This window comes from Acinonyx jubatus, chromosome E2 (assembly GCF_027475565.1).
Source record: "Acinonyx jubatus isolate Ajub_Pintada_27869175 chromosome E2, VMU_Ajub_asm_v1.0, whole genome shotgun sequence".
NCBI classification, from domain to species: Eukaryota; Metazoa; Chordata; class Mammalia; order Carnivora; family Felidae; genus Acinonyx; species Acinonyx jubatus.
Genome location: NC_069396.1, coordinates 40,804,225 through 40,828,946, shown reverse-complemented (window position 1 = coordinate 40,828,946; position 24,722 = coordinate 40,804,225). Strand labels below are relative to the sequence as shown.

Below are 24,722 nucleotides of genomic sequence, written 5' to 3'. Positions count from 1 at the left end.
CGCGTCTCAGGCCTGTGGCGCCCTGTTTGCAGGTCTTGGCAGACCCCCAGCACCCAGTGGCCGCCGGTGTGTGCTTGGAAGGCGCTTCCACTGCGGTAGAGAGCACCCGCAGAGACACTTTGGCCTCTCCGGAGACTCCCCCCACCCCTACCGTTGGGGTGGGGGCGGCGCGCCCCTTCCTTAATCTTGCCTTCAAGGATATGCTTCTCTTGGTCTCCAGGACTAGAGTGAAGCCTTTTTTGAGGGCAGGTACTGTGCTTTTACCTGGGTATCTTTTCTTTTTATTTTTTTATTTTTTTTTTTTTTTAACTTTGGTTATTTATTTATTTTGAGAGAGAGCATGAGCAGGGGAGGGGCAGAGAAAGAGAGAGAGAATCCCAAGCAGGCCCTGTAGTGTCGGCTTAGAGCCTGATGCTGGGCTCGAACTCACGAAGCATGAGACCTTGACCTGAGCGGAAGTGGGACCTTTCACAGACTGAGCCACCCACGCGCCCCTACCTGGCTACGTTTCTTAATCACACTGCATAGAAGGGTAGATGAAGCCTTCTGTCAGCAGATGCCCAGGCCACATGTTTAATTGATTTTTGTTAAGGAATGGTCGTCTGGGTCCTCCACCTGTGAAAAGACTGTCCATCTGTCTAATTCCAACACGAAATTATTTTATCCAGGAAGTCAGTCACCCCTGTTGGGTATTTTCTCCTCCTCGGTGCGTCTGGTGCTATTAATACCAAACACACATTCTGTGCGAATGGATTGAGGTATCTGCTGGGTGGCTTTAAGAAAAATAAGTGTCAGCTGTTTTTTCAGATGGCATTTGTCACGTTTTAACTTGATTGCTGGTGTCTTTGATGTTCCAGACTTGAGAGCAGAGCTTGTATTTGTAATCCATCTTTTTCGCGTTTAGATGCCTTCCATAAAATACTTTTGGGTGCTTAAAAAATACATGTGTGACCTGATTCCTCCTTAAATAGAATTTTCCCCCCTCTTACTGTATATAGGGTTTTTTCCAAGATTGTGTATTTCTAAAATTGTGTGCTCTGGGGAAGAATGTGTCTGTGGTGCAGTGTATGTCCCTTGAGTAAAGGAAACAGTCCTCAATAACAGCTCTTTGTTTTAGTATTAATGAAATGGTTTTTCCAGGAAGATAAAGCTTTGAGACTTACTTTTAAAAAGTATCTACTGCTGAGGGTTAAGTCTTCAGAATTAATAAATCAGTTAAGAATGAGTCCTGGGGTGCCTGAGTGGCTTAGTCAGGTAAGCGTCCAACTTCAGCTCAGGTCATGATCTCGAACTTTATGACTTGGAGTCCCGCATTGGGCTCTCTATTGACGGCATAGAGCCTGCTTTGGATCCTCTGTCTTCCTCTCTCTGCCCCTCCCCTGCTTGTGCACGCGTCTGCGCTGTCAAAAATAAACATTAAAAAATATTAAAAAAAAAAATGGATGAGTACTTAGCTTTGATACAGTAACCATGGGGGTGATGGGTAACTAGCAGGCCCTGCCCTCAATGAGCTCTGGTCATGGACTGACTCCAGTGGTGTTCAAGAATACTTCTTGTTTGCATTATGTCTTGAAATCCATATGGATTTCTCCCTGTTGTGGCCCGCAGTAGTTAAGCTGTGGTCTTGTAGAAGTGTGCAATTCAAACTGTGGTCTTGGGGACCTGTGGCATAATTGTCACCATCTCCAGGGAGGTTGTTGGAAATGCAGATTATCAGATCCTGCCCCAGACCCACTGAATCATAATCTGTAGGGATGGGGTCCAATAATCTGTTTTAAAATGTTCTCCGTGTGAGTCTGTGCTGAGTAAAGTTTGAAAGCCACAGCAGAACCTCGCTATTCAAAATGTTTGTGGGCCAGGGGTATCAGTATCGCCGGGGACTTTCTTAGAAACACAGGCTCTCAGGCCCTCCCCTACTGAGACCTACTGAGCCAGAATTTGCATTTTACTATAGTCCCCAGGTTATTTGTACATCACACTTGGAGAAGCACCACACCAGAAGTCATCGATGCTATTGACGTCCTTCCTATAAAAGTACTCCACCTTGGGACCGAGGGAGAGCGCTCTTTTTCCTATCTGATATACAATGTTCTGTTTTAAATTGCTTGGCTTAGTGGTGTGACCACTGTTGATCACGGCGGTATCCTCTGTGACAGTAGACTCCTGGTGTTCCTATTAACCTTTCTGGCATTCCTTTTCAGTCTCTTGTAAACTCTTCCTTTTCAAAGCAACGGTTCTCTGGTTCATGGCTCTATTGTCCACTAATGTCCTGATGGCTCATACGTTTTTATGTCCAGGCATATATTCCCTGACCTCCAGGTCCCATGTGGCCACTGACTATTCAACGTTTCCATGTGTGTAAGCATCTCAAACTCATTAAAAACTTTTTCTAATCCCCAACCTGCTCTTCATCCCGTGTGCCCCATTCACCTAATTGCTCAAGTCACAACCCCAGGAGCCAAACGTGGTTCCTTCCTGTTGTGTAATCCACGTATCTAAACATGGAGTCCTATTGGACTTTTTCCTAATATCTCAGAAGCTCCCTGATTTTTCTCCCCCTCTATTGCCATCCCCCCTAATCCAAGTTACCATTCCTTGTCAGGATCACTTTAATGGCCTCCTAACTGATGGCCTGACCTCCATCCCTGCCCCCTGTCCTTGTCTATTCATTTCACCCTCCGTGTAATAACCAGAGCGATCTTACCGGCTTCATATAAAAATCAAGCTCCTTAACACAGCTTGGAATTACTGCCATGAATCGGCCTCCATTTATCTCTCCAGCCTCATCTCACTTCCCATTCATAAATTTCTTTTGGAGGTTTTGCAAGTGTCTCTCTGACCTGACCAACATGCCAGTCAGTCTTCAAATTTCTCCGTTTCAGCCGTAGCCCCTCTTGGATCGGTCACTTAGGAGCCCCCAGTCACCACGTTGTGAGGACATTCAGCCAGTGGAGAAGGCCACTTGGGCAGCAACCGACCTCCGGCCAACAACCAGCACCCCTTTGCCAGCCATGTGAGTGAGCCACCTTAGAGGAAGGGTCTGCCAGCTCCAGGGCAACCTTCAGACACTGCAGCCTCATGAGAGGTCCTGAGCCAGAAATGCCCATCTGCCACTCCCAAATATCTGACATGGAAATAACAGGAAAAGAAATGTTTACTGTTTTAAGCCATTCGGTTTTGGGGTAATTTTGTTACACAATGATAGGTGATCAATCCCGTAATATTCTTCTGTCGGGGTTGGGGGGAGGCGCCTGGGTCGCTCAGTCGCTAAAGTGTCCACCTCGATTTTGGCTCAGGTCATGATCTCACGGGCGTAGGATCAAGCCCTGAGTTAGGCTCCGTGCTGACAGTGTGGAACCTGCTTGGGATTCTCTCTCTCTCTCTCTCTCTCTCTCTCTCTCTCTCTCTCTGTCCCTCCCGTTTGTGCACTCTCTCTCTCTCTCTCTAAGTGAATAAATAAACCTAAAAACAATTGCTCTGCATGGATATATCATAATTTTATTTAACTATTCCCCTCTGATTGGACATATAGGTTATTTTTTAGTTTTATCCTATTACAAGCAATGCTGTCAAGAATATCCTTATATTTATGTAATTCTTTAGGACATATTTCTGGAAGTAGAATTGCTAGAATTCCTATTTTAAATTATGATAGGGCACCTGGGTAGCTTAGTCGGTTGAGCATCCGACTTTGGCTCAGGTCATGATCTCGTGGTTTGTGAGTTCGGGCCCCAAGCCGGGCTTGTTGCTGTCAGTGCAGAGCCCGCTTCAGATCCTCTGTTCCCCCTCTCTCTTCCCCTCCCCTGCTTGTGTTCACTCTCTCTCAAAAATAAACATTTGAAAATACTATGATAAACATTGGCAAACTACTTTCCAAAAAGGTTAACGATTCTACACGTCCACCAATGCGTGTTCCACTGCTTATCTCTTTGTGCCTTTGCCAACAATCCAGCAACGGATATTTTTAGTCATTGCCGATCTTCTGTGACAAGTGAGGTCTCACTTTTGTTATTATTATTAGTAAGTAGGCTTCACCCCCATCTCAGAGCCCAACATGGGGCTCAAACTCACGACTCTGAGATCAAGACCTGAGCTGAGGTCGAGTTGAACTCTTAATCGACTGAGCCACCCCGTATCCTAGCAGGTGCCCCGAGGTATCACTTAAATGCTATTTGTGAGGTGGGACAGTTGTATCAGGGGTTTATTGGCTGTTTGTGTTTCTTTTTCTATGATTTGTCTTTTTGTGTTCTTTGACCGGTCATGGATTTAATCTTGATGTGAAGGGAGTATTTACAGATTATAGAAATGAGCTTTTGGTCACATACCCTGCCGAGGTTTCCTCCTTACTGTACGCCTCGTCAGGTGTCTTTTGTTATGTAACAATTTTTCCATTTTTATATTGTCAAATCTATCACCCTTCCCTTTATAGCTTCTGGGTTTTTCCATCATGCTTAGGAAAACCTTTCTCACTGCAAGATTGTAAAATTTTAAAACTACTTTCTTCCAGTTTTTAAAAATATGGCATCTTTTTAATATGGGGTGAGATGGCAGTCTGATATAATTTCTTTCTGGCTGGTTGGTCAGCTATTTCCCCATTATTCTTCGAATTACCTGTATCACATACTAATTCCTGTATGTATACGGCCTGTTTGTTAACTATTATGTTTAAGTGACTTTAAAAAGGAACTCTGTGCAACAGTTCCACATATTTGTAACTACTGTTTCTTTATAGAAAGCCTTTCATACTTGCGAGAACAAGTGCCCCCTTTATTATATTTCTTTTCTTTTTAAAAAAAATTTTTTTAAAAATCTTTATTTATTTTTGAGAGAGAGACAGAGTGTGAGCAGGGGAGGAGCAGAGAGAGAGGGAGACCCAGAATCCGAAGCAGGCTCCAGGCTCTGAGCTGTCAGCACAGAGCCTGATGCGGGGCTTGAACTCACGAGCTGTGAGATCATGACCTGAGCCAAAGCCGGACGCTCAACCGACTGAGTCACCCAGGTGCCCCCAGTATATTTCTTTTAAACACATGTCAGGGCATCTGGGTGGCTCAGTTAGGTAAGCATCCGACTCTTGATTTTGACGCAGGTCATGATCTCACGGTTCATGGGTTCGAGCCCTGCATCGGGTTCTGTGCTTGTCAGCCCAGAGCCTGCTGGGGATTCAATCTCTCCCTCTCTTTCTCTGCCTCTCCTCTGCTCTTTCTCTCTCAAAAATAAACGCTTCTTAAAAAGTCACGTTTTGGCAAGTTTTACATATCTGTTGGCTCAGATGAACTCCAGCCATTTATCAGTTTCCAACAAAGAACCTATGGAGGTTTTTACTAGAATTGTATAAAATTGATAGGAACGTTTGGGCGAAGTGAGATCTTTTTAACACTGGGTATGCTATTATAGGAACACCTATTCATTTGGAGACAGTTTGGCCAACCACATATGTTTTTCTAACAGTGCTCTCATGCACTTCGTGTTTTTCCCTCTTGTCCACAAGGGTTGGCTTTTCACGTGTCTTGATAAAGGAGCAGACTTTTGCTCGCATACCTTTATCAGATAAAAAAGTTTGTCCTCTCTGTGTCAGTGTATACACATACATATATTTGAGGTAAATACAAAGGGAAGTCCTAATATGTTCTGCCTGCATTCCACTGGATTATTCTATACACCCCTTATGTACAACCCACACCAGAGGCTGCAGACAGGCTGTGCCTGCAGCATCCTTTGGAGCCTGGCTCCGTGTGCTTCGTCTTAGGGAACCTGTGCCGAGTCAAGGGTCCACTTCCTCAGTGCACACAGATCATTACAGAGTTGCACAGGCATTGACGTTACACTGGAGTCCTTCCCTGTGAGATTCTTTAAAAAAGGCATTATGAAATATTGTTAGTGTTGATTTTTTTTTCTTCCTTTGATCAACTTTGTATTAGGTTTGTAGTGGTTTACATAGTGGAATTCAGGGGTGCTTGGCTGGCTCAGTTGGTAAAATATATCACTTGATCTCAGGGTCATGAGTTCAAGCCCTGCATTGGGTGTGGAGCCTACTTAAAATTAAATTAGATCAAATTAAAAATGGTGAAATTCATAGGCAGATTAGCTAGGTGCACAATTATCTGACTTTTAAAGTTAACGGTATTTTTTTTTTATGTTGATTTTTGAGAGAGAGAGCATGAGCAGGGGAGGGAGCAGAGAGAGGGAGGGAGACACAGAATCTGAAGCAGGCTTCAGGCTCTGAGCTGTCAGCAGCAGAGGCCAACGCAGGGGTCAAATGCACGAGCTGTAAGATCATGACCTGAGCCGAAGTTGGACGTTTAACCGACTGAGCCACCCAGGCGTCCCTAAACTTAACAGTGTTTAAGCATTACCGATTTGGTTTCATTTGCCTTAATACCCGATACTCTTAGCTCTACTTTTCTGTTATTCCTACCTACACCCCCCCTTTTTTTTTTAAGTTTCTTTTGAAAGAGAGAGAGAAAGAGCATTTATAAGCAGGGGAAAGGCGGAGAGAGGGAGAGAGAATTCCAAGCAGGCTTCTAGCTGTCAGTGCATAGCCCGACCTGGGGCTCAATCCCACGAACCGTGAGATCATGATCTGAGCCGAAATCAAGAGTCGGACGCTTAACCGACTGAGCCGCCCAGGGTCCCCATCCCCTTACACCTTTTCTAATTTCCATGGTTAGAATAATGTCGTACTTGTATATTTCAGATGAGGACATGAATAGTCAAGTTATTCAATTAAAGCAGATGGTGATGCTTTATCACATAAGCTTCTTGCCAAATGTGATGATTCCTAGATGTTGGCTGTTCTAGTCCAGTGGCCTTGGCTGGTCTTCCCAGTTTGTTCCTTTGGACTGCTCTAATGTCATCCCCTGCAACAGGCATAACACAACAGGTGTCTAAAACTCCTAGAAGTACACATTTCCTACCAACAGATGCCAAAGCGTATTGTCTGGCTTGGGAGTTCTGTTTTTTTCTGTAGGAAGAAGTAGGAGTTTGAGCCAGAAATGTATATGTTTCTAACACTCTCAAACTAAGATATTTTATCCTGCTTTAAATTGTGGCTAATCTAGCACTGGGTTGGATTTTCATGAAGTGTTCTTCTGCGACCCTCCTGGGTCCCCCCATGAATATTGGTAAGTCAGCTCGAAGGACTCCTTATGCATAAGAATTCACAGGTGTGCCTGTCAGCCAGGACTCACTGGACCCTCAGCAGCTGTGTAGACTGTAACTGGGTGGATTCAGTGCTTTTGTGATCCCCACATGATGGAAGAGCAGATAAAGCCATCTTGGAGAGGATTTTTAATCAAAATCTCTTGACGACCTTTTTAATTTTTAGTCTGGACCAGAAACCAGAAAGCTGAGTTGGTCGTAGTATCTTACTCTCCCCACAACTATCATCAACCAGGTCATTTACATAAGAGCATGCATTCTCTGTGGTAATATCCAACCCCCCCCACCCCCACCCCCAATGGGGAGGCAATTGGTCTGGGGAGGGGTTGAAAAAAAAATCCTACTCTTTTTATGTATCAAGCACAGATATACAGTATATCTAAGGTATTCAAATTTCAGGGGTTGGGGGGCTGATTAGGAAAACCATAAAAAGGGCTCCTTAGGGTGGTAACAATGAAAAAAAAAAGGTTGAAACACTGGTATGGATTAAGTTTTGGTGGCTGGAGCGCTACCCACACCCTGGAGATACACTTTCCCCCTCTTTATTTGTTTTGAGAGAGAGCGAGGAAGGGGGAGAGAGGGGGTAGAGAGAATCCCAAGCAGGCTCCTTGTCTGCTCAGAGTCTGATGCGGGGCTCTGTCCCATGACACTGGGATCAGGACTGAGCTGAAACCAAAGTTAGATGCTCAACTGACTGAGCCACCCAGGAGCCCCGCTGTGCTTTTCCCTTTAATGGATTTTTTTTTTTTTTTTTTTTTTTGGCGCGGCCGGGGCGGGGGGGGGGGGGGGGGGGGAGGGGGGGAAGGGAGCAAATAATTTAAAATTTTTATCAAATTAAAAAAATTTTTTTTTGTTTTTGAGAGACAGACAGAAACAGAGCACGAGCAGGGAAGGGGCAGAGGGAGAGGGAGACACAGAACCTGAAGCAGGCTCGTGAGGTCATGACCTAACATGAAGTTGGACGCTTCACCGACCGAGCCACCCATGCGCCCCATTAAAAAAAATTTGTTTTGATACACCAAAAAATCGTGCAATGCTGCCAGCATTGGATGCAATCCTGGCCCACAAGTCTTCACGGTCCTTTGCAGCTGGTCCTGTGACAGCAGAACCCTTCATTTTGTCTTTGTTGTTTACTATGATCTCTGTGATATCCTTAGAGAAACATGCCATCTTTTCTCCGGTATGACTCTCGTCGAATTACCACCACCGGATGTACCTTCTTCCTGAGCTCTGGCTTGCCTTTCTTCGCTGTGGCCATCACCGTGTCCCCCACAGCAGCAGCAGGAAGTCTGTTCAGTCGCCCCTTGATCCCCCATCACAGAGATGACACACAGATTTTTGGCTCCTGTGCTGTCAGCACAGTTGATATCGCCTCCTACTGGAAGACCCGGGGAAGCTCGGAATTTCCCACCAGACCACCCACCACATCCGCGTTTTGACATCTTGAACGCTGGACTATCTTTTAGATGTGACGTGACCTGTCTACGATATTCTAGGGACTGGGAAATAGGTTTTGACTTTTTTGGCGTCTTTGGAGGGATAGGATGTTTTGTTTTGAGTGCTCTTCCTCAAGACACAAGCCAGCATGGTTCTTCGGTTCCTTCCAAGGTTGTAACAAGAACAAGGTTGTCACAGAACGCATCAACTGAAGCAACCGCTGCTGAGCCCCTAGACGGCCAGGCCCTATATACACATGGTTATGAACTTTCACGGCAACCCCACAGGGCTTACATATTACCATCTGTTCTACCGAAGAAGAAACGGAGTCTCAAAAATGCTTGAATGCCTTATTCAGGATCACGTGGCTTGGAACCAAACATGGTCCACAACTGCCAGGACTTGACGAAGTGTTTTGTAGACCATCTCATTTAATCCCCGCAACTCTATGAGGTAGGTATTACTGTCAGCTTTACAGGTCAGAAAAAAAAGGAATAACTGAACTTAAAAGACACTCAAAAGGGTAAAGCCAGACTGTATTCCAAACCACCCGAGGTAGCAGTACCCACTTCGTGGGCAGCCCTGGGGCGCTGTCTCCTAGACATTCCTCTGCTTGTCGCAGATGGATGTGGTGACTGCTTTCCCATTAGGAAGATTCCTACTTGTGTTTTCTTCCCGCTGCTACAAAGTTCCATTTTAAAAATTGCCAGGCAGTACGCTGGAGCCTCTGAATCAGCAGTTGCACACTGAGCACAGGGTGGGCACAGATTCCGAAAAGCCCTAGATTTCTTGACCTCTACGGTGATTCTCCGCACGGACCCCAGTACCACCACTGTAGACAGACACTACCTCACCGTGTTCTCATGCTTCCCAGTGGAGAAGGGCTTAAAAACATGAAGGTAACCTTGAAACCACTGGTTTATTTAATTATTCCAGCATAACTTTTTTTGTACATTAGCTGCAGAAGATCAGAAATAAACACAGCTTAAGGTTTGAGCCACGTCCTGCTGTACTTTTTCTCATAAGCCTGAAATAGAATTTTCTAACACCTTTTGTGGTTGGAAATACTGAATTTAAATAGGGCTGGAGATATAAACAGAAAGCAAGATGTGGATCGATGTGCCTATTTCAGTAAAAGGCAGCCACGTTGTTTCTGAAATACAGATACCAGAATTGATAAAATGACAAGTAGAAAATACAGAAATCTGGAGATGTGCACTGTAGTGACAATGAGCCTTTAAATAACGTGATTCAGTACTAATAAAAGACCTGAAAAATGAACAACTTTATTTTGCTGAGGGTCTCTTCAGGTCACAATTTTTAAGATTAATAATTTAAAAAGCCATTTCATTATTATTTGATACCAATGGTGATGACATGGGCAAGTATCCTTTTTCTTTAAAAAATTAAAAAAAAATTTTTTTTTAACATTTATTTTTGAGACAGAGCATGAACGGGGGAGGGTCAGAGAGAGAGGGAGACACAGAATCTGAAACAGGCTCCAGGCTCTGAGCAGTCAGCACAGAGCCCGACGCGGGGCTCAAATTCACATACCGCGAGATCGTGACCTGAGCCGAAGTCGGACACTTAACCGACTGAGCCACCCAGGTGCCCCCCCAAAATTTTTTTTATGTTTATTTACTTCTGAGAGAGAGAGAAAAAGAGAACAAGCGGGAGAGGCAGATAGACACAGAATCTGAAGCAGGCTCCAGGTTCTGAGCTGACAGCACAGAGACCGACACGGGGCTCAAACCCACGTACCGTGAGATCATGACGTGAACCAAAGTCAGACGCTCAACCGACTGAGCCACCCAGGCACGCCTCCTTTTTATTTTCTGAACAAAGGATAAAGCCGAGGAATAGGAAAGATGGAATGGTTGAGTCTGAGCTTATGGTCAAGGATTCATTATTTTCGGATTTGTGTATCTCAAACTCCAGCTACCTATGTAATGTCCTTCCCAAACAAAGGCCCCACGTACCTCAGTATTACCCTAGAAGCTTCTGTCATACATCCAGTTTTGCCAACTTTTACAGGATGGTGCCTTTACTATCTGCATTCAGCGACACTTGGCATAAACGTGGCTGGGTTAGGAAGCAAAAAGACACCAGCATTTGCTAATTTTGTCATATACATCTAAGAATTTATAGGAGATGCCTAAAATTAAACTCTAATTCCAGAGAAGATCTACTATGATCTACTTTTGTAAGGCAAACAAGTGAACATGATTACCCATTACTGGAAGAAATAACTCAGTAAATGAGAAAATCAAGTAGGTCATCATCTCACAAACACTTCATGGTTCGATGAGAAAACGAGACACAGCACATTAATGTGCCATCACAAAAGTGGGGTCGAGTCCCCCAACACAATATACAAAGAAGTGGATTCTGCTGCACAGGTAGGACTCTGGCAATGGCTCAAGCTACCTTACAGTCATTTGGATCCTGAGATATAAACCAAAACACATGACCTGAGTAAGCCTGTCATATGGCCCCAGTTAAAAACTTTTCAAAGAATTTACGGGGCCGAAAATGTTCATTTTATGTCTTTGCTGACAGATCTGGAGGACATGTAGGTCAAAAAGTACTGTTGACTGTTTCTTCACTTGGCCGGTTTAGTCAATAGATCTACACGAAAGCCAACTACCACCTCCGTGAATCTGGCTTTTATCCGTTACAAAGCGGTGCATCAAAGACTCTTTTATGTGTGTCCGGGATTACTGAAGTCAGTTGTCACCCCAGTTGAGTGGATTAGCTGCCATGGTTGCCGTGCACCTCAGTGAGACATGTCCCTGGAACTGCCACACTGTCAGCGGTGGTGCCCACGGCACCGAAAGGGCGAGGCAGGGAGGGCACCAGCAACACCGCAAGGTTGGCAGGAGGAAAACAAGACAGTACTTTTTATAGCAGCATTATTTAATCGTGCACTGTTATTTTAAACAAATTGTGTTTGGCTTTAAAGAGCAGAGACGATGAAACAGGTTAAAGTCATAAATTATGGATAAGGGCTGTGGAAAAACAGGAAGACTTTATAAAAATTATGGGGGGAGAAATAATACAACTTAGCTAGAAAACAGTGCTATAAAAAGCTTTCTTGGGGCGCCTGGGTGGCGCAGTCGGTTAAGTGTCCGACTTCAGCCAGGTCACGATCTCGTGGTCCGTGAGTTCGAGCCCCGCGTCGGGCTCTGGGCTGATGGCTCGGAGCCTGGAGCCTGTTTCCGATTCTGTGTCTCCCTCTCTCTGACCCTCCCCCATTCATGCTCTGTCTCTCTCTGTCCCAAAAATAAATAAAAAACATTGAAAAAAAAATTAAAAAAAAAAGCTTTCTTTATAAGAAGCTTTTTTCTTTCTGGTAGCTTTAAAGCATGGATCACACCATTATTCCTCCAGGTCAGAGGTCAGCAGACAGAAATTTTCTATGGAACTATTTACTATCAAACAAACAGTAAGTAATCTGGGCTTTGTGGGCCATCCGGTCTCTGTCACCACTGCTCAATGCTGCTGTTGTACCTTGAAGATAACCACATGCAACATGTAAACCAATAAATACAGCTATATTCCAAGAAAACTTTATTATTATCATTAATGTTTATTTTTGAGAGCAAGAGAGTGAGAGTGTGTGAGCAGGGGAGGGGCGGAGAGACAGGGAGACAGAATCCAAAGCAGGCTCCAGGCTCTGAGCTGTCAGCGCAGAGCCTGACGCGGGGCTCGAACTCACGGACCGTGAGATCATGACCTGAGCCGAAGTCAGACACTTAACCGACGGAGCCACCCAGGTGCCCCCCAATAAAACTTTATTTACTGGTTTTTACCAGTGGCAGGCTTGAACTGAAGCAAGGGATGTAGTTTACTAATCCCTCTTCTAGACTAGCACCGTCCAGCAGAAACATTACATTAGCCACCTGCGTAATTAAAATTCTTCTAGTAGCTACATTGGGAAAAAAGTGAATTTTAATAGTACGTTTTATTTAACCCCAAATATCATTTCAACATGTAATTAATATAAAACTATTAATAAGATACTTCACTTTTTGTTCTAAGCCTTCAAAACGGTCGTGCATTGTATACTCACCGCATGCCAGTCGTATTTCAAGTGCTCACTGGAAACAGCGGCTAACCAACTGCAGCCGATGTTCTAGAAGTTCCATGATGGGATTTCTATAACTAACCTGGAGTTTAGTGACAAAGTGTTGGCATTTGGGTCTTAAAAGATAGGGGGTATAATTACGTTGCCTCTAGGAAGACAGGACAGTGGATTATAGCTGTTGGGAAGAAACACTTGGCCTCTCGACTCTAAGCTGAGGTGGCCCAGGATAACCAGACCAATGACACAGTGAGACGATGTCAGCTTTACCTCTCAATGCAGCCAACAAAGCTAACTGGAGAACGTATCTGATGTAGACCACAAAACGATCAGGTGTGAACACATAATTGTCGTTTCGGGCCTTCCGTAAAGAATGCTAATTGTCATGAATACAGCTAGTCTCCAGCACTGTCACTGTAGAACTGAGAGCACAGAAAAATGCGATTCGGGAGAGAAAATGAAGAACCGAGTAGTAAGGGCAAAAAGCTTCAAAACCAGAGTGAATGTTTACAGTGATTAAAACAATCTAAACACTTTTTCAGTCATCTCTGTGTAACAGAGTTGCATGCTAGCCAGCAATAGCTGAAGAAGTCACCAAAGGGTAATCAGAAGCCATAATCATAAGTTCAACCCTTGGGAAGCTCTTCAGTATTTAAACCCCACTTTCCAAGTGACCAAATCAACATTTCCAAGATAAAAATGATAAAAACCTTTGGTGATAAAACTTCAGAGGCGAGTGTTTTTAACAAAAAATTTATTACCAAAATACAATATTAAAGTCAATACATGACAAACTCCTGTAAAGCAAAATAAATTATTCTAACATTGTACAGTATTTCCAAAGGTAGTTAAAGAAGCACTATAGACCTTGCTTCACTGTTTGTTGAACAGATGAACTGTTCTACCATGAACACGATCCTAGAGTTTTAGGCTTTAAGGCATGCAGCTCGATGTGCAGGATAATTTTACAAAATGCAAATCATCCTATTTTAATAAGATACAGTGTCAGAATTAACTGTAGTCTTTACATGTCAGTGTTCCAGAAATTTTTAGACTTTGGCTATAGAAGCAATGCCATAGTGTTACACAATACTTATTTCTTAAAAAAATACATGTATTCATGTCCATGAATATCAAACTCAAATTTCTATTAAATATATTTTATAGAATATTACTTAGAGCACCTTGCTGTACAATAAAAAAAGATTAAATAAGTGTCTATGAAAACTAAAAATATAATAAGTCTCAATAGAGAAGCCTGCTTGTCTTTGTCAAGCCAAGTACATTGTGGGAAGATACAATGTAAACATGGGTGCCCACCATCTGCTTTGTGAGAAAAGACAGAGAAAATAATAATGAAGCCACCAACAGCTACCTCGAATAGGATGAGAGGATCTAGAACAAAAGCTTCTGCCAGTGTCGTTGCAACGCACTGGCTGCACACAGAACTAATGTCTAGGGATCCACTGGAGTACAGGCATGGGACTGTTAGAACGCTGGGGACACCAACCACATTCTGGACTAGTAGTGAGTGAGAGAAAATGTTGACCCTTGGAAAGTATTACTTGCGATGATCAGAACGCAATGCACCGTCTTCCGCCCTCCCCGCCTTTGCCTTATCCAGTCAGTTTCTTTTAAAAACTAGTTTTACTATCAAATCTTACAACTGGTAGGTGTTCAGAGTGGGAAACAAATACTATGATCTTTATATGGCAAAAGACCTAGTACCACTAAATAGTTATTCCTATGAAGGGAGTTCCTGATGATTATTCCAATACCTATCTCTTTTACAATTAACATTGCATACTCAGCCTTCATTATTACTTTTAGAAACACTCAATTGTTCTTGGTGGAGACACGGTTAACTTCAAGCTCGCCACAAAATGGTCACAGGAAGGTACAGAACACCCATGGCATACGGTTCTTTCCAAAGCCCCACAGAAAGCTTTTGAGGGCATTTTAGGCCAGAGTCAGATGAGCGTTGAAAGGTTTGGAACTTCTGGGTGAATTTTTTCCCCACGAGCTAGGGAAATTTTAAATTCATGATTCCAAATGGAAAATTTAAGTAACAATCAACAGAAATGGGTTAGGGAACTGAAGGTTATTTAAAAACTCACTATGAATGCTTTTGGGTTTGTTTTTTTTTTTTGGTTATTAGTATTTTCCAAACGATTACATGAAATTAAAACCAAGGAACCTTTATAAAACAAAATTCTGCTAATAAGGGTTGTTAATTTTCAGAATGAGCGGTAAGAATGGAACCATTTAAAATATTTACTTAAACATGAAATGAAATAGAATTGTCTTTTAATTCTGAAAACAGGAGAAAATGAACATAAATCCACATGCAGTGAATTTGGATAATATATATAATTGGTATATATAAATTCATTTTATGTTTTTAAAAACCACCTATCAGAAACGGATTAACTCTCATAAATAAAGCTACCTAAATCAAACAGCTGGCAATTACAATCGATTCTGTTTGCTTAAATATCATCATCAAAATAAGATGTAGAAAAAAACTGAACAATGTTTCAAGATGGCCTGGCCCCAAGTAATAGTTCCTGATGCTATCTTAAAAATATTAATTCATTCAGTCCATACCTGGACTTGGGGAAGGGAATTCTTTCCTAAAATGTGTCTACAAAGTAATCAATGTCTTCTAAACTTATCAGACTCACAGCCTCAGCTCTAGAACATGTTAGAGATCAAGTTCAGAAAGAGCACCATGAAGATAGTGCACTGCTCGGTGCACCAGCCTTTGACTTGTATGCAGAATTTACTTCAACAAAACAACACAAAAATAAATGATCAGTACTACAGAAGCAAAACCAAAACCACCCCTGTTCTCTTCACTTTGAAATACATTATAATACAAAATGTGTAATTAATGAGAAGATTACATGTATTTGATGGCGAGTTTTAATGCAAAAGCACTTGTAGTTGGTTGTCCATATGTCCTATTGCACACTAACAAAATGGAACATCCTAGATAGGAGAAACCCTGTAGACTTGCGCCAAATTGCCTGTTATTAAAAGTTTTATAAACAACCTGAATTTTTACTATAGTTTAGCCACATTTGATTATACCTCTTATGCTAAGTATAACTAGATTAATAAACTCCAGGCAGTAAAATCTTCAATAGCAGTACTCATTTTAAGGGGCCTCTGAATTTCACCTCTTGTCCCTCAAATGATTTTTATTTAAGAGTTCCAAAGATTTCCGAGGTCTGATGATCAAATGCCAATCTTCACACTTGGCTGCTTGAACAGACCTTTGAGATGAGACACTTGGTCTAGTTCACAAGAGAGGGTCAGCCTGTGTAACTACGGAGAAAAGTGCGGTGTTCCGTCAAACCTGGAAAGGGCCTCTGGGAAGGGCGCTGTGCTAAATGAGTCCCCGTTTTCACACACCTTGCAATTTGGTTTGAGGCTGGTGGGAATTCACCTATTTTCTCCTTTGCCCACAAGACATTCACTGTAAATTTAAGACAACAATTTACTTCTTAAATGCCTATTTACAATCTAGATTTGGATTCAGAGGTCTCTTTCTGTTTTAGGGAGAAATATATCCTAGATTGAGTATATGATTCATTCCTATCGATTTGGGAAAAGATTTGGGTAGATCATTTCACAGCCCTCTGGTGATCTTTTCCTTGTTGACTCTGCTGGTCACAGTGAAAAGCCCTCAGAGAGCTGCCTCCCGCCCCTCATGAGAGGCCCGGCCCTCCAAAGCTGGCGTGTCCGAGTTCACAACAAAGAGAACTAAGCTCTGCTTAAGATGTGACACCTTTGGAACAAGAAGTTTTAGAAGTTCCGGAAAAGCTGTTTAACTCTTTTGTTTGCATTTCTACACTACATTAAGCTTTGAATAATAAATACACCCACCACTAAGCAGAGGTGACAGGGCAAACACAGGGTTACATTTTTGCTTCCTCCTCAACCTACCTTCCCTCACTCACGATACTTGAATAGCATTCCCACTTATCCATTTGGAATTCTTTTTATTACACTGCAAATTTGATTCCAAAGTCACATCTGTCTTTTCCTCAAAACAAACAAACAAGCAAACAAAAACCCCACACCAACTATTTCTTCTGTGTCTAGTAAGTTATTTGATAGCGCAAAGGTGAACCTGTGGTTTAAAGGGTTTCTCTTCTACCGTGTCCCTCTTCAAGGAGTTATTCAATCTAATTTGTGTTTAGAGTTGTGTTGTGGTCCTTACTTAGGATGATGTTTACGATCTCACCCTCATGCTCTTTCATATGATCCAAGAGATTTTCTTTGCTGGTAGATTCAAAACCGCAAATACAACAACAGAAGAGTAAAACACAATACTCCATGCCAGGAGGGGCCAAACTGGAGTTTTTTTCTAAACTGTATGAGGTATTACTCGTAGGGCTCAGTTTCTCGTTGTCGTTGGAACCTACAACTTCGCCAGGGGCCTGGGAAATCAGCTCTGAGGCTGACACCAAGTTTTCAGAACTTCCAGTGACAGGATCGGCTCGATCGGCTCTGTCCTCACTGCTGTTTAAGAGCATCTTTCCAGGGGATCTCCCCAGAACTCTTAAAAACAAAAACAGAACACACCACACCTTGAGTTGGTTATCATGTAAGCCTGGCAGATTCAACCCTCACTTTGGTTTACATACAGCAACAAGGAAAGGGACAGGATAAATACCTGCCGCTCTGTGAAATGGCATCATTGATAGCCTTGTTTACTTGTTCGTAGTTGTAATTCTGGTCACTTGCATGCTTCCACATGTGAGACTTCAAAGAAGGAGGATGGCTGCACACGTACCCACACAGAGAACATCTGAAAGACACGAGTGAGTCAGAACCATCCCCAGCATCAGTTAAAGACAATTAAGGAATTCCTTCCCTGAAGCCTTATGAGACATGGTATTTCACTAAACCTAAGATGTTACTGATTGTAAGTGACATATTGATTTCAGAGGCTAACGTGTCCTAGAACAGATATCCTACAATCAATAAAATTAGGGATTTTATATTGTAAAAAAATTATTAGAATCATGACAAACATCCCAGATTACTTTGGCTATTACAGTATTTGGAAAGATTTCTAACATACTAACATACAAAATCTTTGCTCTAAATTATTTAACCACACACAGAAAGAAAAATACACAAAATCGATACTCTCTATACCACTCTATTTCTCAAGAAAGCAAAAAGGAATTAGATAATTTTAACAAGAACTCTGCTTGTTTACAGATCCACACAAAATGGAAGTCGTAGTCCTGAAAAGCATCAACAATTTAAGTTTCATAAATCAAATGGATAATTAATCATCTTAAAAACGTTTTCTATTCAAAATAACATTTTGTTCTCACATAATTGGCTACACTTGGTAAAATCTGAACTGAATGAAACATTTAAAAACAAGTAAAAAAAGGAACAGACTCTCTTTTTGAATAGACTCTTCCAGAACGCTTGTAGGTTTATGCCCCCTTTCTCCAGCACCCAGTTCCCCATCTTAGTAACGTCTTACATCAGCGTGGAGTATTTGATACAAATGGTGAACCAATATGGGAACATCATCCATCTTTAACAAGTCTACAGTTTACACTAGGGTTCACGGTTTGTGTTACACGGTTCTCTGTGTTCTGACAAGTGCATAATGTCACGTTTCCACCATGATAAATCATGAAGAGTAATTTCTCTGCTTGAAATATCCTCGGCGCTCTGCGTGTTCACCCCTCCCAATGCCTGAATCCCTGGCAACCACTGATCCTTTGCCTCTTCCAGAATGTCCCATAGATGGAATCATACAGTATGTAGTTTTTCTAGACCGGTTTCTCTCATTTAACCATACACATTTAAAGTTCCTCATCTCTTTTCATGGCCCAATAGCTCTTTTCTTATCGCCAAATAATACCCCACTGTCCAGATGTACCACAATTTGTTTACCCATTCACCTACTGAAGGATATCTTGGCTGCTTCCCCATTTTGGCAATTACGAATAAAGTTGCTATAAATATATACATGCAGGTTTTTGTATGGATAGGAGTTTTCATCTTTTGGGTAAATACCTAGGAGCAGAACTGCTGAATTGTATGATAAAATTATATTTATCTTTTTAGACAACTGCAAATGTTTTTAAAGATTTTATTTTTAAGTAATCTCTACACCCAACTCAGGGCTCGAACTCACGACTCTGAGATCAAGAGTCTCAAGCTCTAATGAATGACCGAGCCGGGTGCCCTGTAAATACTTAAGTAGAAGCCTAACAAATCAGGTAGCTTACTTGAACCCTTCACAGTAAGAGACACAGTGACTGATAATGAAGCACAAAGAAAATAAAAAGCACAATAGGGAATAAATAAGACAACTAAATACGGCAAGGACTAAATTCTTCCTCTAACCCACCTTCCGCTTTATGGTGGGTTCAGCAGTGTTATCTTTTAATACAGGTCCTGAGACATCAGATCCAAGGCCAGGGAAGGGCCTTTTACCTCAGCAAACACCAAGCTACTTAAGGGCAATAAATGTGCATTTCTTAGAAGAATTTCCATAAATTCAAACATAAAGAAGATATACGATTTTCATTAATACACAGACAAATGCATCACACCCATAAGCCTGCAAGATGAGTAAGTCTGATAATGCCATTTCTGTACAGGTGTGAAGAAGGGGAAACGCACAGACGGCGTGCAGAGTACAAACTCTGGAGAGCAACCTGGTAGCATCTGTTAAAGCTGAAGAGGCACACACCTGTGACCCTGGATTTTAGTTCTAGGCGGCTACGTGTTCACAAGGACACATATACAAGAAGCCTCACTGTAGCCATGAACATTAAAAAAAAAAAAAAGACAAAAAAGGATGCAACTCACAACCACTGTTTTGCCACAGCACAGTGGAAATAAAATGGTTTATTTTCATATAATGGAACATTATGCTCTGCTTAAAATAAAAGAACTGGATGTACACTTATTACCATGAACTGATGTCAATAATGGTCAGTGAGGGGCGCCTGGGTGGCGCAGTCGGTTAAGCGACCGACCTTAGCCAGGTCACGATCTCGCGGTCCACGAGTTCGAGCCCCGCGTCAGGCTCTGGGCTGATGGCTCAGAGCCTGGAGCCTGTTTCCGATTCTGTGTCTCCCTCTCTCTGACCCTCCCCCATTCATGCTCTGTCTCTCTCTGTCCCAAAAATAAATAAACGTTGAAAAAAAAAAGTTTTAATAATGGTCAGTGAGAAGAAAAAGTTAAAAAAAAAGATTTCTTTAGTGTATCATTTAAATAAACTGTTAAAACATCAAACCAGTATATATTATTAATACATACATACATGTGTAAACACACACACACATAATAAAGTTTTAAAAAACGGTAGGAAATGATATATATTAGCATCAGCACAACAGGAAGGAAGGGCAGAACAAGTTTTAGCTGTCCCTGTTTTATTTCTTCAAAATGTGGTAAAATGTTTGAAATGTTTTATTATTGGAAATATTTTTAAGACCGTTATCCCATTCTCTTCAAGACTTTGTAGCCTGGGGCGCCTGGGTGGCTCAGTCGGTTGAGTGTCTGACTTCGGCTCAGGTCATGATCTCGTGGTTTTTGAGTCCAAGCCCCACGTCGGGCTCTGTGCTGACAGCTCAGAGCCTGGAGCCTGCTTCGGATTCTGTTGTCTCCCTCTCTCTCTCTCTGCCCCTCCCCCATTCGTGCACATACTTTCTCTCTCTCTCTCTCGCTCCCAGAAATAACAAATAAATAAACATGAAAAAATCATTAAAAAGAAAGACTTTATAGCTTGCATAATAATTTTATTACTGGCCACACACAGAAAACTAATTTTAATTCATTTTATTTTGCCCATTTATATATATCTTTGGACCCATCCATCTCAATAAATCTGTTTCACTAACATCTAGAAAAGGGCCAGCAGTTGGTGATCACACCCCCCTCCGTGCCATTCAGCTCAGTGTCCCTATGCGACTGCACTAGTTACACCATGTGATGAATGTGCTGAGTCCCTGGCTCAAGCGTTTCTGCACTGGTCCTTTGAAAGCAGAGACTGCCCTTCGGGGCGCCTGGGTGGCTCAGTCGGTTGAGTGTCCGACTTTGGCTCAGGTCACGATCTCGCGGTGAGTTCGAGCCCCACGTTGGGCTCTGTGCTGACAGCTCAGAGCCTGGAGCCTGCTTCAGATTCCTTGTCTCCCTCTCTCTCTCTTGCCCCTCCCCCACTCATGCTCTGTCTCTCTCTGTCAAAAATAAATAAACGTTAAAAAAAAAATTTTTTTTTTTTTTAAAGAAAGTAGAGACTGCCCTGCACCACAGTGGCCTGGCACTCAGGTCTACACTGAGCAAGTAGGAGTGAATAGTCAAGGCCAACAGATGTCCATTCGTTCCTTCCCCCTCAGGACTTTCACCAAGTACAATACCTTCATACATGTCAAACACCTACGTGGTAACTGATAATACAAACACCTTTATGTTTATATTAAAGAAAGAAGAAATGTAAACTCTTGACTCTTCAGATTACTTTGGATTCAGTATCTGCCCTGAAACCTCACTGGAAAACTCTGTACCCGGAATGAACCACACAATGCTGCACATCAAAGCGTCCTCTGAATGGAAAGTCAGGCTTATGCAATGAGAATTTCATACTTCTGAGAAAAATGGGTCAAAAAACAAATGTCAGAAATTGCAAATTTATCCCAAGGAACATCTCCATTATTACTCAAAACTTTTCAAAGTAAGAGTAAATTGTTCAATTAAATAATAATTTTTTTTTTAAAGCAAACTAACTTCAGAATAGTTTTAGAGTTTTATAAAAAAGTTGGGCTTCTCCTATTATTAAAATCTTTTATTGCTAAGGTATATCTATCATAAACAAGGAGCCAAAGTTGATACGTTATTATTAACTAAAGTCCATACTTTATTCAGGTATCCTTCGTTTTGTCCTTCAATTCTAGTCATCACATATCCTTAGGATCTTCTAGACTTTAACGTTTCTCTCTTTGTTTTTAATGACTTGACAGATTTGAAGAACACTGGCCAGGTAATTTGTAGAATGTCCCTCAATTTGGGTATGTCTGAGGTTTTTCTCAGTTTAGACTAGGGTAATGGGCTCCTGGGAGGAACACCCCAGAGGTACAGTGCCATCCTCGAGCCTCGGCACAGAATACCGTCGCAACATGACTTAGCGCTATTGATGCTGATCTTGAGATCGAGTTTCTCCACAGGGAAGTTACACTTTCTTATCCCCTCTTTCCACACTGTATATACTTTGGAAGAAAGTTACCACCTACTGACAGTAGAGTTATCTACATAAATCACTGGGAATTCTGCACAGGGATTTCCTCTATTCTCACCCATTTATTATTCAATCATTAATGTCAGTATGGACTCCTGGATATGTATTTTACACTTTCGGATATAATTTAATACTACATTATTTATCTTATTGCGGAGGTTACTGAGGGCTCCTCCAGGTCCCATGTCCTGCTGACATACTCCCATCTTTTGTTTGTCGAGCACTTTCCTTACTTTCTGGCACCGTAAGATGTTCCAGGTTCACTTATTTACTAGAGATCAATCATTTCTCTAAGCCATTTCTCTTGTTACTTTTATTAGTATTAGAAACCAAGATTTAGGTGCTGAATGAATTGCTTTATTTCTATAAATAATTTAGTTTCCGGATTTCAAAAATTCACTGTAGGAAATTAGAAATCTACAAAGAAAACAAAAATCACCTATAACCTAACCACAAGATGTAACCAATATTATCATTTTGATGTTTATTTCCCAGTCTTTTTTTTTTTAATGTTTACTTATTTATTTTGAGAGAGAGGGAGAGAGAGGGAGAGTGAGAGAGGGGGAGAGAGAGAGAGGAAGGACACACGCATAGGGGAGGGGCAGAGAGAAAAGGGAGAGAATCCCAAGCAGGTTCCATGCTATCTACCGACATAGAGCCTGACACGGTTCTCGATCTCAGGAACTGTAAGATCATGGCCTGAGCCGAAATCAGAAGTTGGACATTTAACTGACTGAGCCAACCAGGTGCCCCTTTCCCAGTCTTAAAATGCATATATTTATAAAACTGTGATCATGCAAGTTGACTATTTTGTTAATATTCCCCGATGTAACTTAAATTTTCTATGATAAAATATTTTACAGCTGCCCACAATTCTATTCCTGGAAGCAATTGGTGACATTCAATCCACAATTCCCTATAATTTTATGCAAAAAAAAAATATAATTCTAAACATGACAATCAGGAACTTCTGGTTTCTGGTTTAGCATATAAGACTGGAAATTGCCACTCAGTCCTAACAAGTAAAACACTGAACACACTGAAAAGTCAACAACCCATCTTAGATCTGTAAGAAAACCGAGGTTACAGGACACACCCCTGCACCCCAAACTGGAAAGACCTTTTACTCCTAAAGGAAGTAGGGCCGGAACAGGGCGACCTGAACAGTAATTGATGATTTGCTGGCAGCTAAGTGTAGACAATTAGGGGAAGTAAACATGTGAAGGGAGGAGCACCTGGGTGCTGGCTCAGCTGGTTGAGCATCCAACTCTTGATTTTGGCTCAGGTCACGATCCCAGGATTGTGAGATCGAGCCCTGTGTTGGGCTCCACGCTGAGCATGGAACCTGCCTTAGAATCTCATTCTCCCTCTCATTCTCTCTCTTTCTCCCTCCCTCTCCCTCCCCCTCTGCCACTCTCCCCTGCTCTAAATTAAAAAAATAAAAATTAAAAAATGTGAAGGGATGCAATCATAGAGGATCCTCCACACTTCTCTGAGTTTATCTCCTATAGTTCTACCAAATTCTTACTGAATGTTGGAGAAAAATCCAGGTGGAGGGATAAAACAACCACTTTGAAATATGCTACAGCATTCTGTCTTTAACAAGGTCTACCCCTAGGAAAAACATTTAACCAGAGCCTAACCTGCTGGAGTTTATTGGAGCCTCACCGACCTGAAGAAAAGGAAATGCCCAATTCCAGCCCATTCCAGCTGTCTTGTCTCACCAAAGGGATGGGGGACTCAGTAGCACAAGTAAAGGTCAGTCTAGAGGCACAGACTCACGACAATGCTGAGACCTACTAATCACAGGACAGTAGACTACTTGCTCTCCCCTCACAGGTTACCCACTACTAAAGTGTTATTCACAGCAGTGCCTTTTACCTAATACATCATGCCTGGCTATCAAGAAAAAATTACAAGATACATTAAAAGGTAAAAACCAAACTTTAAAGAGAGACAGCAAGCATCAGAACAAGACTCACATATGGTAGGATATTGGAATGATCAGATTGGTGATATAAAACAACTAAGATTAATATGCAAAGAGTGCTAATGAATAAAACACACAGTGTGCAACAGATGGGTAATGAAAACAGAGATGGAAAGTCTAACAAAGAACCAAAAAAAAATGCTACAGATAAAAAAATATGTAACAGAAATGAAGAGTGCCTTTAATGGTCTTTTTTTTTTTTTTTAAACTTCTCATCTTAACCATTTTTTTTTTTAATTTTGTTTTTCAACGTTTTTTTTTTTTTTTTTTTTGGACAGAGAGAGATAGAGCATGAATGGGGGAGGGGCAGAGAGAGAGGGAGACACAGAATTGGAAACAGGCTCCAGGCTCCGAGCCATCAGCCCAGAGCCCGACGCGGGGCTCGAACCCACGGACCGCGAGATCGTGACCTGGCTGAAGTCGGACGCTTAACCGACTGCGCCACCCAGGCGCCCCTTTAATGGTCTTATTAGTAGACTGGACTTGACTGAAGAAAGAATTTCTGAGCTTGACGGTATCTCCATAGAAATCTCCAAAATTGGAAAGCAAACAGAAAAAAGACTGGAATACAAAATTTACAACCCAAAGGGGCATAACATACGTGTAACAGGAAGAAGAAAAGAGAAGGAACAGAAGAAATATTTGAAAGAACAATTACTGGAAATTTCCCCAAATTAGTGTCAGATACCAAACTACAGGTCCCGTGAAGCCCAGAAAACACCAAGCAGAATAAATGGCAGAAAAACTACACCTAGACATATCATTTT

General features: G+C 42.0%; 1 protein-coding gene and 1 pseudogene across 4 annotated transcripts in view; both read right to left on the bottom strand.

The window, feature by feature from the left end:
* Positions 1–8,029: 8,029 nt before the first annotated feature.
* LOC113595357 (60S ribosomal protein L23-like) lies at positions 8,030–9,975 on the bottom strand (annotated as a pseudogene).
* A 4,837-nt stretch (positions 9,976–14,812) lies between these two features.
* Positions 14,813–24,722, bottom strand: part of ZNF507 (zinc finger protein 507) — a 45,799-nt gene continuing 35,889 nt past the window's right edge. For all 4 annotated transcript variants that reach the window (XM_027044960.2, XM_053211341.1, XM_027044961.2 and 1 more), the window contains 2 exons: positions 17,364–17,498; positions 14,813–17,248 (listed from right to left, as the gene is read on the bottom strand). In XM_027044960.2, the coding sequence (XP_026900761.2) occupies positions 16,873–17,248; positions 17,364–17,498 (511 nt within the window). In that variant the 3' untranslated portion in view covers positions 14,813–16,872. The remainder of the gene's footprint in view (positions 17,249–17,363; positions 17,499–24,722) is intronic.